Here is a 19,702-nt window from a genome sequence, read left to right as displayed (position 1 = left end):
GTAACATGAGAGTGTTGTCTCCATAGTGCCCTAAAGTGATAGCATCTTATCCTTCCTGGGTTAAAATGTGAAGTTGTTGATGCTACGCTGCAACTAGAGAGGCTTTTTTGCACTACTTATATAAGCATCACAGCTTATAAATAAACAGTTATTTAATTGGTATAACAATAATAACGAATGCCAAGAAACAGCAGCTTTTATGTACCTAAGCTAGCAAAGGGGATGGGCAACTGGCTCCTGTGAGACAGGATCACAGGAAAAGCGATCCCAAAACATTGGCATCAAACCCAAAATGGTTACTTGTGAAACTGGGAGACACAGAAGTTCAGAAATAACAAATGGGAAAAGTAAACAGTCTCCACTCAGGATCTTCCTGGAAGTCAACACTGGGTGACAGAAGATGAAGCCAAATGGAAAAGTAAAATGAAAATAAGGGGCCATGACTTGTTGACTACAAAATTTAATTTGCATCCAGGATTAGAATCCAACCAGGTGGACTGGCCTGTAGTGAACAGCTGGAATAGGAAAAAAAATCAGTCACCAGCACAAGGAATTGATGAATGAAAACATGAGAAATCTGTCAGTGGTTTTGAATATACGACTGATGAAAGCAGAAATAAAAATCAAGAGAAATAAAAATAAAGCAGATCTTGTGCAATCACGAGTAAGCACACTAATACCCATTAAGAAAAAGATTTACCCCAAAAGTGTTGCTCTGCATGTTGTGATAAGCAGCTATCACCTGGGAGCAAAACCACAGGAAGTGCAGTTATTGTAACAAATCGTGTTAGATGTTAGAAAATTGTCAAGTTTGCAGTGTCTTGGTAGTGGATGTTAAACATCCTCCCCACAGTCTCTCTGACACAAGAAGGATGAAGGGTCCAAAGGCAGAAGTCCTAAAGAAAACAAAAACCTTACCTCTGTCTTCATCCCCTGAGACAGTAAGAAGTCTCTCTCCTATTTTCAACTCTGAATTGCAGAATTTATTTCCCACAGAGGGAAATGAAGATGATGTGAGGGAAGCCACAGGATTACACGTGCACAGATATTTAAAAAACAGGAAAGAAATGCATTTTCTTCTTCAGGTCTCACTAACGAGACGGGAGTGGTAAAGAACTCAGAAGAAAAAAAATCCTAGCATTGAACTGGGTAGAGAATAGGACTAGTTTTTTAAAAATACAGCACAATACTTCAGCCAAATGCAGTAACGCAAAATCCAAAGCAAAAATGTAACTGTATTAGAAACGTCAAGGATTTGGGAAGCACATGAAAACATTCACCAGGAGGCCTGCCTGTTCTGAATCCTGCAATTCAGCTGCTGTGGCCCAGGTTTCTGCAAAGAATGGTACAACAACACAAATGAACACTGTTAAGAGTTGCCATGTTTATAGTTGAGTATTCTGGTTAACCGGCAGTTTACTAGAAGTACAAAGAAGAAATCGATATTGCAGACAACCTGAATAGGACTGATAACACTGGAGGTGACTGAATAAAACTAGAGAAAAGAGGAAACACAATGGCGCTTAATGAAAATGAGCTGAAGTTGAAAACATTATTTTTCAGACACACAAATAATCTCAGATACCAAAACAGAAAACGTGCTACAAATTTTGGATAATGTGAAGAGCAAAACATACCAACACCATAAAAAAAAGTGCCAAGTTACACCACCTAGTACAGCCAGCATCCTTAGTCCTACAGAAAATGGAAATGCATTATTGGGTGGTAATACCAGTCTTCAAAGTAACAGTGCTGTGCATACAGAAAACTTAGGATTTGCCAGACCTTAAAAACAATCAACATTATCAAGACAGCCAGGAACTCAAAGAAGCTGAAATGCCACTGGAAGAACATGAAGAGGCTTTATTACCAGGATCAGGAGTCAGTAGCTTTGAGGCAGAAAATGAGGTGCCTTTAATTCTTTGCAAAATGAATGAAACTGAAAACTGCACTGCAAAAGCTATATTGTACCCACCATCTGTGGAATATGCTAATGCATCACCTTTGGAGGTAAAAGAAAGTGAGGAAAAAACCTTCACAACAGTGCTCATTTTCTTTCTTCAATTCTACAGACAAACTGCTCAAGTTTTTCTGGAAGTTATTAGCATCATTGTGGTGGGAAATTTCAGCAAATCCAAAACCATAAAATAGTTTTTGATTAAAATATTTGAAAAAGTAAAGGTATTTCGGCTCAAGAAATTTTACCCAACTGAATAGTAGTTTTGGTAATCACATCTGGTGGTGTCAGAGCCAAACAGAACAACATGAAATAAAAGTGAGAGGAAGATAAACCACGAAAAGTTCGCTGACCAGAGCAGCCTGTGGTGCTTATGAGCTGGAACATATAGTATTAAATTACTTTAATGTAAAGATTTATATTTACAGTTCTCAAAACCACATCTGCTCTCTGTAACGTACAAGCTGCAGTACTTAAAACATTTCTGTGCTTGGATTATTACTGTTTGCTTGATGAAAAGTACAAAATCTTTTTTTATACCTGCATCTATTAAATTCTATCTTAAATTCATATTGCTTGCGCAGTTTTCTGGTCTTCCTCCCGTCGTAAAGCACAGGTACCTTTTCAGGTACACCTTCTTAGTGGCAGGACTGATGCTGGGCTCTCTCCAGGACAGGGGCCCTTCCACTCACAGCCTGGTAGGCTGCCTTTAAGATTGCTGGGTGGCAATCCCATAACCAGACACTGCATGCTCTCTAAGCTGTTAGCTAGAGCTGCTGCTAGGAAACTAAATTTTAACAGAGGACGAATTCTGAGCAGATCCAAAATAGTATTAACTATTTCCTTAACTTCCAAGTCTGTGGGTCTGAAAATTTATCACTAAAAGATTACGTTAGGAGGACTTGTGTCTTGGACCAGGCAATGTGTCCTTATTGGTCTTATCTACTCTGTGTTTGAGAGGAAAAACATATATTGCTTTAAAAGCAAAAAACCACTGTGATGAGTAAATATATGTAAGTGGTTTTTCATGGAATGCACATACACAAGACCAGTAAGCAGAGTTTGTCTTAAAGCAGCTTAGGAAAGAAACCCACAAACCACTGAGAAGATTTGGGCATTATGAACTGAGAACAGCTGCCATGAAGAAGAAAGAGGCCCCAAACTGATCCCTATTTCTCTCAGGAACAGGATTTCTCATAACTTCTGATTGACCAAGGCCAGGCTGGATGGGGCTGGGAGCAGCCTGCGCTGTTAGAAGGTGCCCCTGCCCGGGGCGGGGGGGTGGGACTGGGTGGTCTTGAAGGCCCCTTCCAACCCAAACCATGCGACTGTGTCCTACCCCCAGCTGTTCCAGGAACAGGGACTGCAGCAATGTGCCAGAAACAGCAGTGAGAGCATTTCTGATTGTCTTCAGGTCATTCTGCCTTCTACACACCTCCTGTGCTTTTATCCTATTACTGTATCAGGGAATAGCCTCAGGACATGGTATAAAAGTACACAGAGGTTTATACACTTCCAGGGTGTATGCTTAGCTCCTCTTTGTGATGGTACAGATTTTATTTTTCATTGTAGAAAAAAAATCAATAATCCATAGAAAATACCTACAGAAGTCTGAGCAGTAAGTTTCTACTCACTCAGTAACAGTCAAAATCAAAGTTACATAAATAACACGCGGTTGAACAGCTAAATGTTAATTTACTTTCTTCCTCAATTCACCAGCTCTTCTGCATTTTTTGGCATACACCGTTATCTGTCTTGGGGCTTCCTGCAGTGACACCTGCCTCAGAAACCAGGGCTTTTGGAAAAGCCGTGTGAAGTCAGACAGAAAGTTGGTGGCCAAAGCAGAAATACCCGTTTTCCTGCTGCCTTTGCAGCTGCAGGAGGCTGGGGCACTCACCTCGGGACAGGCGTTCCAGCCCCTCATCAGCAGGGCAGAGATGGGCTTGGGGATGGAGTACCCGATGGGTGGGCGGATGTGGTGGTAGGCCATGTCTGCCGCCGCCGCCGCTGCAAGCGAACAGCCCGACAGAAACCTGTTAGCACCAGCAATCACACACGTTCCCAGGAAAACACAGTCTATTTGCTACTGAAATACACCCCAGCAGGCACAGAAATGCTGAACCACCAAACCCCTAAAGACTCGTAGCTGAAAAGATGCTTTTCAATCCTTGCTGTCTGTAAAGATAGCTAAGGCAGGCCATAACCCTGAACGGAAACGCGCTGCTGTTAAGACTAAGCATGGGTAGAGACGACTAATTTAGCTTAAAGGCTATTACGAAAAAAAAAAAAAAGCCTTTGGGGGAAAAAATATGAGTTAACCTTCAACTCACTCTAAAAAATTTGTTATCTTCATTATTAAGACAGCATGACAGGTAAACTCCAGTTGCAGATAAATTGGTAACAGACTCAGATCTCTTACAATAACCCAAGGCTAGCTCTGTTACAGTCTAAGACAAAAATTAATTCTAAGTGTTTCTGTAGTAAAAAGCTAGTGAGTGCCTTTTTATAAATGCCACTACTATAAAAAGCCACTACTGACTGAGACAAAATTGCCAAAATGTATTCCTAATTAGGTGTACACATTTAGTGACTCTAAATACAAATGAGAGTTAATCCCTCTCGTTCCTTTCAGTAAGATTTTTTTAAAGTCAAAGCAGATGTGTTCTGAACTAATATCAAAACCTAAGTAAAATCCTTTGCCCAACACTTTAAAACGATGTGATCAGAGTATATGGGATATGCAGGGAACTGTAAAATTGCAACCATGAGATTGTAATAGGAATGGTCTGATTGTTTTAACCATATCCCGTTCTCGTCACAGCACTCCTCGTAAGAATAGGTTAATGTCAGCCATTGTCTGTCCTCATTGCAGGTTTTGTCTGCATAATGATGTTTCAGAACGTTAATATCAGATAAATCCTGTGATATTGTAACTATATGTAGACAGGAAGGGCAAACAGTTTGCCTAATTTTGATTCCAGCCTAACAAGGTTTTGAAGGCGTGGCTCAGGTACTACCGGATTCCTCTTTTGCCTAGCAGACACTATGAAAAGAGGGCAAATGCAAATCCGATTAAGACAGCAATGAAAAATGCTCCATTTTTTTTCTGCCAAAGGTAATGTAAGTGACGTATTACCTACTGGCAAGATCTCACCTTACCAAAGTTAATAGGATTTATTCCATCAGTTTAACAGGGTCAGGATTAGAAAAAGAAAAGGCAAACTGTGTGCCTCTGTGTACTTTTGTAATACTTTACAAAGTTTGTTTGTGTCACTGTCATTCGGACTCTCCTGTCACCATCATTAGGTTTTTCCTTCAGGTAAAAAATATCTGTTAAAATGTACTTTAGAATGGCTGAATTAAATGACAAGAATACATCCTTCACAAAAATGAGGAAAAAAAAAAAGTTTGGGTCATCCCAAAACTCTGAACTTAGTGATGCTTTCCAGTTGTACTATGTGATAGCCTGAGTATTTTACGGTTTGACTGGTTGGTCAGATCCTGCCTTTCTTCTGGGTCAGAGCAGCTATAAACTATGGGAGGAATCAATGACCACCTACCTATGAAAATACTATTTCAGACCTATTTCTTGCTTATAGATCAGGGGAACAACTGAGAACGTTAATCAACATCCTCCTGTATTGGACATATGTATATTTATAATTGTAACATGCCATTTCCTTGTGCAAGTGCCATCTTTACATTTTTTTTTTTTTTTGCTATGTAGGAGGCAGTGGTTCAGTTCCTGAATCTAGTTTCACACCTGCAATTTCCAGACACCTATATCTTTGTGTTCCCCTCCAAAACACTACCCAAAGCTTATGTGCAGACAGTTTTACAGGTCTGAATTTAATGCCGTCTGTGGAAAAGGGCCAAGGAAGAGGATGTTCAGGTATCAGAGGGTGTCCTCTTGCCACCTGGGCCTTCCAAAACAACTTTTAAATGGAAGACTGTACACCAGGTAACTGCCAACTTTACTTCCATGTGCAGACTGTGCCCAGAGCACAGAGGGATGCCTTTGCAGTCATGCCTTGTGCAAACATATACAAAAGGCACATAACACACAAGTAGAGAACTGAGCCATGGCTCTCAGGAAAACAGGATGGGATCAGCCTGGGAACCATTCATGGGTTTGTAATTTGGTGACAGACCCAATCACCTCGACTACCGCTCAAGGAAGTGGGCAACAAATGTCAACGCATCTGCAGAAGAGCCTGCTTCCCAGCCACAAAATCCCCAAAGGAAAACAGCAACAACAAAGATCAAACACATCGCCCACATGTGCTGCTTTGCAAAGCCACTCTCTGTTGGCTTACCTAAGCACAGTCCTGCCGAGGTGATGCAGTGTTGTTGGAATACAGCTCTTGTGCCTTCTGTGCACATGTATTTATGCTCATGCAGCCTCAGCCTGCATGTGAATCCTGACTGTTTCCTGACTGGCTACAGACCTGAAAGGCATTTGCAGCGTAGCCTGGGCCCTAACAATGTAATGATCTGATAATGACACGATTGACTATCAGCTGTTGCCCCATTGCTATGTTTGAAGTATATGCAAACTCCCAGAATGTGAAAACCTCAGCAAAGAAGTAATCTCTATATTTAATAAATACTCACTTTTGCATTCTCCAGTTACTTCTCAGAACCATCATTATTTATGTTTTTTTCACCGTGTCCATTTTACAGGTGACTGTTGAGCACATTCAGTAGGTTTCCTTACTAACCAGAAGTTATGTTGCAGGCTTTGGTTCTGCAAGACTGCGTGATGTGCACCTCGACAAGCATTATGCTTGACTTAATGATGAAGTGATTTAATTGGGGAACACACCTGTTTTAGTAGATGTTCTATTTGATAAATTAAGCAGTGACATTGATTCAATACCTCTAAAGATGTTTATTCATATTCATCAAATAGAAACCCGAAGAATGGATATCTTATTCAGTATAAAGCATACCCTTATGTAATTGGATACTGTACTAGATTCAGCAGAGAACATGGAACTGCTTTTAACGGGGCAACTACTTTTATTTCAATGGGTAACATCTAGTTTTTGTTATAATCAAATTTTATAATCATATATTCCTTTCAACACCTAATTATTTCAATGAACATCACCAGAATGGCTTCCTGGACCTCTAAGCCTACACAAAGGTAACTATAAGCCAGAAAAAAAGTGATGCATAATTAGTTTTTGCGGATAACATCCATGTTTTTCACAAAGAAAATCCTTCACCTTGAAATACATACTTTGAGAAAAAATATGGGATTTGTATTTAACTGAATAGTCATTACCTGAACATGTATCTTAAATGTGGGAATTTTATATAGACTATAAAACATAAAACACCCTCAAAGCTGCATTTTGCAGAATATATATATATATATATATCTAACTCAGATGTGCACATTCAGTATCTTTCCTCATGCATAACTGTGTCTTTCACAAGCAGAACAGTACCACAGAGATGAGGAACTAGTTGTAAACCATGACTGAAAAATCACCTGCTTTCTGACCCTGTAAAAAGTCTCAGTTTCCTTATCCATGGAAAGGGGAAAATTACACTTACTTAGGCCATTGAGAGGACCAGAATTAGGTACTAGATGGGCTCAGTTGAAGGAGAACAGACCCAGATCAAAACTGAGCATTTTGGAAAACTGCATTCCCATGTTTGTGGGCACCAACATGGTCTTTGGAAAATGTGTTTTCTAACAGGATTCAAACAAACTGTTGGTGACCTGGAGATGAGGAAGAACTCATCACTACAGTGAAGGACAAGGAAAGAGCCCTTCCCTAGACAGAGTGTCTCAGCAAAGAAAGAAGGGACAGAAAATACTTCTCTGTAAACCTACAGAAATGAAAAGCCAGCAAGCCCATGGAAGTCAGGATAAAAGGACCTTATCATTCAGTTGATGCAATCCAGTAAAAAAAAAAAAAAAAGGAAAAGAAAAGAAAAGAAAAAAAAAAGAATTGTGGCAAGAAACAGTATTCCTTGCCTTTTGCCTTTTATTTCACTTATGATGTTCCCAGTGAGCTTTAACTCCTCTCGAGTCTTCTAGTCCTATCCAGACCAGACTACAATTTGAACAGAGTAGAAAGTTAATTCCAAATTAACTGAGATTAATGTTAGAAATGGTAACCTTACAGAAGGTTGTGACACTATGGATGACTGTGTACTAGAACTGCACCCAAGAACATAGGGTTTGACCTTCAGTTAAATGGCCATGAAAAAAATACCAATGGAAAAGGAACAGAAACACAAAAGTGATTCAGAACTGAAACATTATTTCTAGAGCCTGAAGTGGAACTGAGTCAGATGTTTGGCTTCTGCATCACTTTAGCAGTTAGAAATAAAGAGATATGAAAATCAGCTAATACAGTGTAGAAGGTCATACGCAAAGCTGGCACACTAATTGCCAATGATATTCATGGCAGCTGCCTTCTGCATGCGAGAGGCTGACCTTCTGAACATCGCAAAGGCATCCGAAGGAATTTAATAGAGGTATAATATCAAAATATCAGAAAAGTGAATATTTAATGAACAGAAACAAAAAAAACTGATCAAGGAAGGAATTAATAAGTAAGACTCTGCATGTATCAAAAATGACTTTCAAAAGTTAAGAGTAATGGCCTAATAAGAAAAATACATCCAATTTCATTCAGTATTTGAGCAATTTTTAAAGCAATCGACTGAATAGGAGAATAGCGTATTGGTCGTTACCTAAGAAACAGAATTAGACCTACAGATAGAAGCAGACACACAGCTGCATGAGCACCAAAGGACTATATATTGTTACCAATATTTACAATCTGCTTGGGCATAAACATTTGTACAAACTAAGAGAAATTCACCTTTTTCAAGGTCAAAATGCTTCCATAGGCCATGCTTTCTCTAAACATCAGAAAATCTATTTGAAATCCACCTGAAAAGCTTTGTGCATCCCTTCCTGCAGCAGCTGTTCCCTCTGCACCCCAAACGCAGCTAAAACACAACAAAAAATCCCCCTATTTTGGTTGTTGGAGTGAAATGTCTCAGTAAGGTCGCTACAGGCCTCCTCCTGCGCGGAGAGGGCTGCGCAGCACCAGTATGGCCACAGATCCACCCCAACCATGGGACGGCGGGCTGCAGCAGCTGGTGTCTGGTGGCATGGGTGTCCAAAACCTCCCTCATGACCTGCGCTGGCTCTTCCCCATCCCACGGCACTCTCGGCCTCTAACAACTGCTGGCAGACAACCAGGTGCCAAAATCTCAGGGAGTGAAAACTGTGTCCTGGAAAGGTTGATTTGCTGTCAGAAAAATCAGGTACCACTGTTTTCAGGTGCTTTCTTAACCTACACAAGAATAGGCTCAAGGAGGAGATTTATCAAGGAATGGATTTACAATCCCAGCACAAACATGAGACAAAAGGCCTACAGTTAGAGTGAGTTGTTCATAACCCTAGAACTGTACAAGGAATTGTAAGTTATGTAGATTTATTACAAGTAATATATACGATTATAGTGGGGTAGTTCTATGCTTTTCACTGAATGCATAATCTTAGCACGCAATAACAAGCCAGTAAACTATTGGTTAATATTACACCGTGTAGCTACTTCTCTAGTTCAGAGAAATTTAAATATTAATTCATTGAGCATCTTACCTGGTTTCAGGTGAGCAAATGGAATTTCACCTGTTAACAGCTCCCAGAGGCACAAAGCATAGCTGAAAACATCGGCTTTTATGGTGTACCTTGTACACTGGGTGAACACCTCAGGGGCCATCCAGCGTAGGTTCTGTGCATCAGGAAACATCAATAATACATTATCAATGTTTTCTTCCTCATATATGCATTTTTTCCTGTATTTGTATGCTTGTTTTCCCTTCTTTTCTTAGTTCCTTGCCTCCATTGCTCCATAAAATAACTGGCAAATTTGCCAGGAAAAAATTTCACCTAGCTTGCAAAATCCAAGTAACATATTACTGCGCATTATACATAACAGCATTAGTATGGTAGCTGCCTCAACCCCATAAAGCCAGACTGATCAGGCTTTAAACATGAGCATAGTGATAGAATAAAAGGAGAACACCCAGCCTCAAAGTCTGGAGACCAAATCATAAGGTCCAAGCATGCCATATGGTACCAACTAAGTACTGCTCCAGTGGCTAGATGGAAAAACTGATGACAACTCATTGGGTTGGTGCCTCCTCTCTTGGGATCTCACTGCTTTCTGCAGAAACCCAGTTCTGAGGCTGCTTCACAAGGAACCAGCCTCTCACTGGAGTGATGAGTTCAGGGTATTTTTGCAGATTCCTTGCACCTCAGTATCTTAATCTACATTCTTTACATGACAGCCCTTCTCAGTGTGACATTATCAGACCCTGGAGGACCCAGGTCTGCAGCAGCAGTATTCACTCCTCACACAGGGAGTGCATATTACAATTTGTTAAAAAGATGATTGCAAATGCTGGTTTTAGCATCACTCATGCTACTCCACAATTGATCATTATGATGATGCAACCTTTCATGACCATGGAGTGACGCACAGAATGCATCTGGACTAAAACTTATGAAAACAACAATACTGTCTTGTAAAGCTGGCTGGCTGTAAGCCATAGACTTGCAATGGAGAAAAGAACTCTGAAAGAAAATTGGTGTAAAAACCTAATTCCCTATTAGAAATAGGAACCACCTGCCAGCAACATGTGTACATGAGTAGGGCAGGATGGATTAAACCCCAACATTTTACTAAGGATTTGGTGAAAATAGAGCTCCAAAACCAACCTTATAAGCATTATTTTCTGCTGCAGATATTACATATTCACTTGTCTCTGCTATTAAAGAGGATTAAAGGGGAAAAAGAACCCAACAAAAAACAAGCCACAAAGAAATATTGAGAGATAAAATACTTTACCAGTTCATCTTTTCCAACAAAAATATTTCAGATGTCATTTCCTCTAAACTACGTTTGCCTGTATGTTCATATTAATTATGTGGAACAAAACAAGAAACAAACCCCAGGTTGTTTTGTCATATTGTCTTCATCCAGGGACTGCAAAAATCTAGATTCTGAAACACACAGAACAAAAAAAATAATTACGGTGAAGCCAATAGATACCCACTTTATTATATGAAAGTCTTGAGGGAAAAAGTGTCATATTTTTTATTTCTTTAAATAACTCTCAGGTTTTCAGAGTCCAGGAGAACTGTGATAGCTGTTTTTCAACAAGGCTGTGTACAGACAACGAGGCTTCTGAAACCTGCATGTCAAATTCAGCACTGGCATAGATCTACAAAGCTCCACTGACATTAATAGCAGTTTACAGCAGCAAGGATCCAGCTCAGAATTCGTGACCTCATGGTTATTTGTACTGGTTCATACAACTGTATCTAGATTTACAACAGTCAGTCACTGAGCCCTGTATTAAAATGCAGTCCCACAGAAGCCTGTCAGTTTTATCTAATGTCTCTGCATGAATATAGTGAGGGTGGTATATGCTACATTTTGTGATACATAGGTAAGTCCCCAGGCAGGACTGAAATGCCTTTGACATACCAGAAAAATACACTTAAGTGTGCATCTGCGTGAATACAAATATCATCAAGAACGCCGCAGACAAGACATAGCTATTCCCATGGGGTCCAAGCCTTGTGCTCTTTCTGCTTTAGCAGGTCTTCAGCCCTGGGTCCCTTACAGATATGGTCATGCTGCCACCACCTTCCTCCTATATTAAGCTGGCGTTCATGCATCTCTACTGATCACATCTGTGGTGATACTGCAGTGACCATGGCTGTGTCTTAAGCCAAGTAGTTCCTGAGGAGTCAGGTCAAACCCAGCTCCCTGAACTCCACCTGGCACCATCAAAAATGTGTTCCCATGGAGCCTGACTGATAAACACCAAGAAAATGCATGAAATACAGATTCATAGAAGTATAGCGTAGTCTAGTTTTGAACACAAAGTTACTAAGGTCCATAACTGAAATAACAAGCTACATTCTGCTCTTTTAACTAAAATGAAATAAACCTGGCCTATTGCCATGGGGCTTGGCTGCCTGCAGGCAGACTTGCACATTAACACCATCCTTGGATCCTGAGCACTTGCTATGGAAAAGGAGGGCACATCTATTACAGGCATTATCACTCAGCTTCTTCCTCTAACCTACCGCTAGAACTTACTCAAACTGAGATGCATCCATCTCGCTATCAGAATCACAGAATCAAAGAATGGTTTGGGTTGGAAGGGATCTTCAAAGACCACCTAGTCCAACCCCCTGCTGCGGGCAGGGACATCTTTCACTAAGCCCCGTCCAGCCTGGCCTTGAGCCCTGCCAGGGATGGGGCACCCACAGCTGCTCCGGGCAGCCTGGGCCAGCACCTTGCCACCCTCATGGTAAAGAATTTCTTTATATATACCATCTGTGCTTCCTCTCAAAAAAACAGTGGGGTACTCCACAGCACCTGCTAAGCTAGGATGAGACAAAAAATAGGGGTACTCTCAACCTGAAAAGCCTTTTGTGTCTTCTCATAATAACAAAATGAAGAGCAACCTCCTCAGCATTTTCTTAGCCAGGATGTGTTTAGTTTTAGAGAATCTGAGGTTAATTTATCAATGTTCCATAAAAACTCCTTACCTCCAAAATCAGCAACAACTGCATGACCATCCTCATACAGGAGAATATTGTGACTAGGGGAAAAAAATATTGTTATAGGTAATTGTTTAATAGTGTCTTAAAGATGGTGAAAATTTTAGGGTTTGGTTCATAGCTAAACTTTTGAGTTCAAATCACCTGCTTAAGCAGATACATTCTGTAGATAAACCACTTTTAGCTACATCTCTTATTTATTTTTATAAAGTAGGCATTAACTCTGAGAAGGCAAACCCAACAGCTTCATAAATGTGAATGTCAGTTTTTAATCAATACTAGAGCAAAACAATTTCTGTCATTATTTATAGATCAAGTATAACAGCTTTATTCAATATGTGCACTGCATCTCAGTGATGAATTGAAAAATATTTGAATATAAACACAGTGGAAGCCTTTAAATAAAATTATGTGGACTGATTCTTTTCTTTTTTAAGGCTTACATAAGTGTAAATTCATAGTGGTAATTCCTAATTTCTGTTGAAGTATAGAAGGGAACGAACACATCTGAAAAGTTCATATAGAATGGATCACTAGAAGCCATAAGAAATCCATTAAGCTGGGGGGAAAAAAAAAAAGAGATGATAAAATGGTAAGCTTTATTCAATTTAATAACCACACTTAATAATGCAAATGTTACTTTCATGAGACAAAGGTACTTTATTTCTTGAAAAATCTCCATTTGTTTATGAAAAGAAGACAGATAATTCATCCTGTAACTTATCTCGGTGTCAAGGAGGAAAGCTTCTCCCTGCTTCACTAATGGAGATTTGTCCCCAGAGGTAAGATTTCAGTCCTGCCCTCCATGCGCATTCCACTTCTACAGTGTCCCATTTTCTAACGCCTTTGAGAGCTAGCAGAGCACGACTGCTGATGTGTGCTGAGTTATTCCGGACCGGAACCAAGTCTCAGGTAAAGTGCCAGATTTCCATCTGCTTAGTAAGTCAGGAGCACTTAGTGATTTTTTACTGTTTCAACTTACCCTCCATGAAATGCATATTCCTTGTCATTGTTTGATGGGCATAACTGCAAGCACAAAGTACTGTTCATTACTGGACATCAAAAGGACCACAATTTGCATTTATCCTTAAAAACTACACTTGCAAAAATTACAGTGCATTCTGACTGTGGTAGTGGAACCTCTTGGTGGCATCTCCTTCCAAAGCTCCCTAGGCAAAGTGGTTCACGCAATGAAGTTAGCATCCCTGCAGGCTGGTGGCTGCAACTGTGACCAGTAGCAAGGAAGGGTTTGGGGCGATGGCTGGTGCCCTGCGGAGCGCAGAGCCCGTGCTGCTCAGAGCTCATGCTGCTTAGGACTGCAGCCAGAGCTGTGGTTTAACCAAGCAGGATTTGGTAGACAGGAACACTGTGCAGCCCAATGCTTGCGGGAAACACTGGAATTACAGTGCGAGGGCTGCAGAGCTGACCTGTGTCTGTTCCCTGCTTCTGCTCACGCCGACTCTGGTGCTACAGCTAGAACTGCCTCTGCACCATGGATTTCAGGTGTACTGCAGCCGCAGTGAGGCTCGTGTTCACATCTTCTAACTGAACTGCAGACAGCAAGAAACCCCAGGAAGATGTGATAGTTATGTTAGATGTATATGTTAATTTTAATTTCAATATAAATTTTTCATCTTTGCCCCAGACAGTTTCTGGAGTTAGGAAGAAATGAATAAATGTGGGACAATTCTTGTTTGGTCAGCACATCTATGGGGCAATCTCTGTCAGGACATCTACAGATCAGAGAAATCATTTATCAAAGATAATTACTTGTACTGACACCTATCAAAGTGTTTTGATTCCTGTGAAATCTCTGAAACCATAGCAACTGCAAGCCTCAGGGAATGTAAAGGACTGGATAACCAGAACTTTACCTTAGATTGTCAGCAGAGATATTTGGAGGCTTAAAGTTAAATCTGCTGTATTTGTCCTAAAACTACTAGAATGAAAGAGGTGAACTATGGGATTTTTGTGGTGGTTTAAACCCATTTATTGAAGGTAATGTGAAGAAAATTCAGCTTTATTTACATATTATTTGTTCAAAGACAGTGAGGGATATGGATAATGACTGGGAGGAAATCCAACCCTATGTATGCATCCTTTCTATCAATTAGAGGATTTTAAAAACAACAAGCTTCCATGTATGAACAAAGCAACTACAAAAAGATTTTTACATAAACCCAGAAATATTTCTTATCCATTTTGTAAAAGTGCCATCTTGTGAGCAGGTAGGCCAGAGAGCTGCAAACCAAACCAAACCAAACCAAACCAAACCAGAGTATTTGTAACACTGAAACTGTGAAAAGGAACATTCTCAGATTAGATGAAAATCAAATGGCAATTTATTACACATTTTCATCTTGACAGCTTCAAATCAGAGAAAAAAGTAACATTCCTCTTGGAAAACAATGAATTCTCATTTGGGGGCACTTTATTCTTGCACTTGGACTGGACAGATAAAAGACTAGATGATAGAAGTGAGAAAAGTATCAGCTCCTGAATTCTGAGATTTAGAGCAGATCAAATACAAGTGAACAAGACAGAAGTTCCCAGCCTTGCAAGCAGAGTATCTGCTCTGAAGCAATGCTCAACCTGAATGAATTAGCCCTCCTTAGGGGCAGGGATAAGTCTTACGGGCAGACTGCCATGACAACATACCAGCGTTTTTAGCTCAGGGTTGTGGTATTCTCATGCAGGAGTATGGGTATGTGTTTGGTACAGCTGCACCAGCTCACCTGCGACTAGCTCAGGAATGTTTCACATGGGGCTGGCATTTGGAAATGCCTTCTGCTGACTTGGAAACTCATGTTTGAAAAGGAACTACTAAGGGTGAACCTCCATGACTGCTTAAGCAGAATGGAAATAAGAAGAAATTCTGTCTGTGTAGGAACTTATGGTAGGAAACCCCACCCCTATGTATTTGGCATTTTCAGGGAGACTTCAGTTCATTTAATGTACCAGGGGACTTGGAACCAGTCCCAGGATCAATGGGTCTCTATACATACATTGAAAGTTGGAGAATATCAGCATATAGAGCTGTGACACCATTCCAACCCATGCAGCGAGGAGGTGGATATATGAGCTGTGGTCCAAGGTGGCTGGCATTTACAATGACTACGCAACTTACATTTTTGATGAGGATGGAAGAATTTCTTCCTCAGACCAACATACAGAGCTTAAAACAAGGGCTCCTCTAAAGTCACTGCAATTATTACACCTTGATTGAAACTCGTGGCTCAAGAACCTCACTTCTCCAGCATCACCTGGCAGTTGGATGGCCACTGCCTACAGAAAGGTACTCTGGATTTCTGAGGTTGAGAACCCTGTCAAGAGGAAGGGCTTTGGAGGAAGCAAGTGTGTCAGCATGTGTAGCACAAACATCAGCTCTGTCAAAGGAGGAAAAACAGAGTTGGGCTGAATTTTATCCACATTTAAGAGCAGAGCTTCTGAGACCCTGTAGGCTGCATTCAAGTTAGAAACAGTGTCGTAAAGATACTCATATATACAGTCCATAGCATAAACCGGGGACACTTTGGATTTGCTGCCTGCCCAGGCACTGCTGAATTATCTGTTCTTTGAGAATAAAGTTTTCTTTTAATTTGATAATGATGATGTCTAACTCTGAAAGAAGATGACACTATTCTCCCTTAAGCTCAATGTACTATAGATACTTAATCAAGTGACTTCCAAGCTCTTGGTTCTGTTTCCCTGATGGATGTTGCATAGGAAAAGATTCAGAGCTACAGGGCAGCTGGAACTTACTTCCCTCCAAAAAGGACATGGTGAAACTCTTGTTCAGAGATATCTTATTCCTTAATACTTACTAAAAGCATATTGCCAGGAACCTAAACTGCTGTAATCTCTTGTCTCTGCCATACCCCATAGTTTGAAAGTAAACAGATAGCCATCAAATTAAGCACACAACTTCAGTTTATAACAAATTAAACAACCTTTCCAGCTCTGCCTCAGCTCTTAGTTATCATTTTGCAATTTCATTAAGAAAAATCCACCAAACTGAAAAAACAGAAATGAGATTTTTTTCTTTAGAGAAGCAGCAAATGATAACTGAAATTTGAATCAGTTTCAAAGTGAATGTCAGGTTTTTATATCATCTTTATCTCTATAGTATACCTCATCTCTCACTATTTCAAGAAACGTGTGAGGATTGCATGGATGATTTTCTATAACCACGTGGCAGAACAGACAGCACTCTGCTCCCGGCTGCATCGTTTTTTAAGATCACATTTACAGGAGAGAGTGGACCCAGTTCCACACTGCTTTTCACAGGAGGAACAACAAACACTGACCTTCACACACTTCTGACCAGCTGCAGGGCTTACCCTTGGCCATAACTCCCTGCAGCGAGCGGCAGAGGTGCTGTCGCATCCTCCTCTTCCCTGCGGCGACCTCGGGGCTGCTGTGGGCGTGTGGGGGCCATTCTGCCTTTGCCTTCAGGCTCCCAAAGTGCCGGGTTGGGTGGCTCCCAGCTGTGCTGGAGCGCTGCCCTCAGCTTTCTAGCACGAGCCAAGTGGCTTAAAGGCATTTGGCTCACAAGCAGACTCCTTTCAAAAGCTCTGTAAGGTCATGAATAAAGCCAATCACAGAAACAGATAAATATATAAAAGCAAAGTAATCAGGGAAGGAGAACTGAGTGCTTAGCAGGTCTGGAGTACTTCTGTTGAGGACATGTACTTTCATATACTTCTTTCTTTCCCTCGAAGCAATCAGACATTCAGGTAATGTTACCGTGAGTCAGTGCACCCTGGATTAAGGTGGTGAATCCTCAGCTGCCAGTAGCTGTCCCCACACCCCCAGTTCCACGTCTCGAGGTCCTGGTGGGTTCCTGCCTGAATGAAGAAGGAGTGTCGGGCGGGCAAAGGGACAGATGGGGTTTGGTGCAGTTCATTTTGGGTGGTGCAAAGCTGCACTGCTTGCACCTGCAAGCACTGTACCTCACTGCTGGAGATGATCCCAGGCTGACAGAACAGAGAGGCAGCATGAACCCATCTCTCACAGTGCATTCAAGAGGCTGCAACAGCACAACCCTCCTTCTGCATTGGTTTCCAGGGTGTTTGATACATGGGGATGGAGCTGCGCAGCTCTGAAGGGCAGTAATATGCGTTGCTCTGGTTTGAGCGAAGAAGTCTAGGGAGTCTGCAGCAAACACTGCTCACTGTTAGAGCAAACTGCAGAAGGGGCATCCTGTGCCATTATTCCAGAGAGTTTTATGTACCACTCACCAGTGAAACAATATTTGCTAAGCATTAGTTTTCTGAAAAATTAAGAAAAGAAACACGACAATACAGAAACATGATTGGCCAAAGTGGGAATTCTGTTTTCTTTTTTAGCTGGGGGACTATTTGTCTTGATAATCTTTGCACTGCTGACTCTGCTTCAACCAGCAATACAGTCCCCACCACTGCTCACTCATCCTGCTGTCTCCTCTGCAGCCTTGCCCCAGCCAAGAAACCTGACCACTAATGAGATCTGGAAGAGAGGATTGTGTCTTTCAGCACAGCCACATCTTGCTTTGGCTGCATATCTGTTAACTTTTGAAGGTCAGCAGTAGGGCAGGGTAATTCTTGGCAGTGTTTCTGCTTGTTTTTAAGCTCAGATCTAAGGGGCAAATTGCAGCCCATTTGCCGCTTTCCCAAATGAGCCCAGAGGGGCTTGTTTGCCAGAGTACAAATCTCTGGCAAACCAGCTTGATGTAGCACTTAATAACCAACACAGAATTTTATTTCGAAGCTTCAAATAGCTACTTTTGGTGGTAGAAAACAATTAGTGCATTGCTATTCCTCTTTCAGCTGTTTGTATCTGAGTAGCAGATGTAAATCTGGGCCGAGCTGTGATTTGCCCACATGAACAAAAGTTAAAAAAACCAAACCCTTCCTCTTCTTATTTGTTCTCCTGGCCTGCCTGTGTGTGATATACATAAATATATCTGGTGGTCATGATGGTGGCATAATCAATGTTAATATATATCTTCAGAACCACAGAAGTACCGATAATTTTAATTAATCAAATGCAACTAAATAATGGTAATTATTTACTCTGACTCAGGGTTTTTCTCAAGAATAAACTCACCAAGAGAAATGACAGAAGACAAATAACAGTGTGGCATTTAAAACAAGAATGCATGAGGATGTAGGAAAAAGATGACAGGAAACAATTCTGCAATAACCTACAGCATTTATCTGATCTGAAGTCCAATGTAACGCAGGACATTCAACTCCTCCAAATTCTTGCTCTGATGCAAGAATTGTGCCTGAACCAGATCATATGTTTTGGAAAAAGAAGATGTGTTCCTCACTGGCAAGACAGTTACTTTGCTCTGATGTTGAAGGAGCCAAAAGGCTGTTTGTACTGGCATAATCTTCCAAACAGTTATGTGGCGTAACCTACACTACTAATGTGTAGCCCTCTCTGGAAGGCTTTTAGCTGGGCACATGCATTCCATTTGTAACTCATAATAAATCTGCAACTGACATGTCACCACAATGATCCACAAACCAAAATTCCTCTAATTGACAGTGGCTGGAAAGTCTAAACAGCTCATGCAGAACACATACACAGACTTTCACACGATCTCCTACTTACACCTATTTTATAAATACTCCAGATGTTTTGTATCATCTTTTTAAACCTCATTATCTCAACACAACTACCTGAGAAGAACACAACAGTGCAAGACTGACAATAGCTCAAGGACTTCTTGCTGATTTTCTGCCACCCACTTGGATAAGATGCACATCGATAAATGTTAGAATTATTAGCAAAAGGACACCGGGATGGAGGCATTTGCAGAAAATTGGTAATATACAGAGACTAGGTTAATGTCCCAAGAAAAATTAAGCCTCAAAGGTCTTGGAAATAAACTCATTTAGTAGACTGGGTTGGGAAATAATCCCAGGTATTTCTGGAAATTTTCAAGATTGCAACTTTTGATTTTGTGCCAAATTAAGATGGAAAGCAGACATCTCACAATGTGCTGAGCAAAGAAAATTACATTTCCCCCCCTGTAAGTAGCTAAATAACTTACTGAAGTTTGTTCTGAATTTATCTCCTAAACTGGCCTACATTATGAATTAAGGTAAATCCTAGGAGCATGCCTTCTTCGACTATCA

At 40.8% G+C, this 19,702-nt stretch overlaps 1 protein-coding gene across 1 annotated transcript in view; it reads right to left on the bottom strand.

Moving 5' to 3' along the window:
- TNNI3K (TNNI3 interacting kinase) overlaps positions 1-19,702 on the bottom strand; it is a 93,654-nt gene that overhangs the window by 24,466 nt on the left and 49,486 nt on the right. The window contains exons 18-21 of the mRNA XM_055724304.1: positions 12,564-12,616; positions 10,948-11,000; positions 9,594-9,726; positions 3,855-3,964 (exon numbers count right to left, since the gene is read on the bottom strand). Of these exons, the coding sequence (XP_055580279.1) occupies positions 3,855-3,964; positions 9,594-9,726; positions 10,948-11,000; positions 12,564-12,616 (349 nt within the window). The remainder of the gene's footprint in view (positions 1-3,854; positions 3,965-9,593; positions 9,727-10,947; positions 11,001-12,563; positions 12,617-19,702) is intronic.

Source organism: Falco cherrug, chromosome 12 (assembly GCF_023634085.1).
Source record: "Falco cherrug isolate bFalChe1 chromosome 12, bFalChe1.pri, whole genome shotgun sequence".
In the NCBI taxonomy this organism is placed as follows: domain Eukaryota; kingdom Metazoa; phylum Chordata; class Aves; order Falconiformes; family Falconidae; genus Falco; species Falco cherrug.
This window is presented reverse-complemented; position numbering and strand designations above follow the sequence as displayed.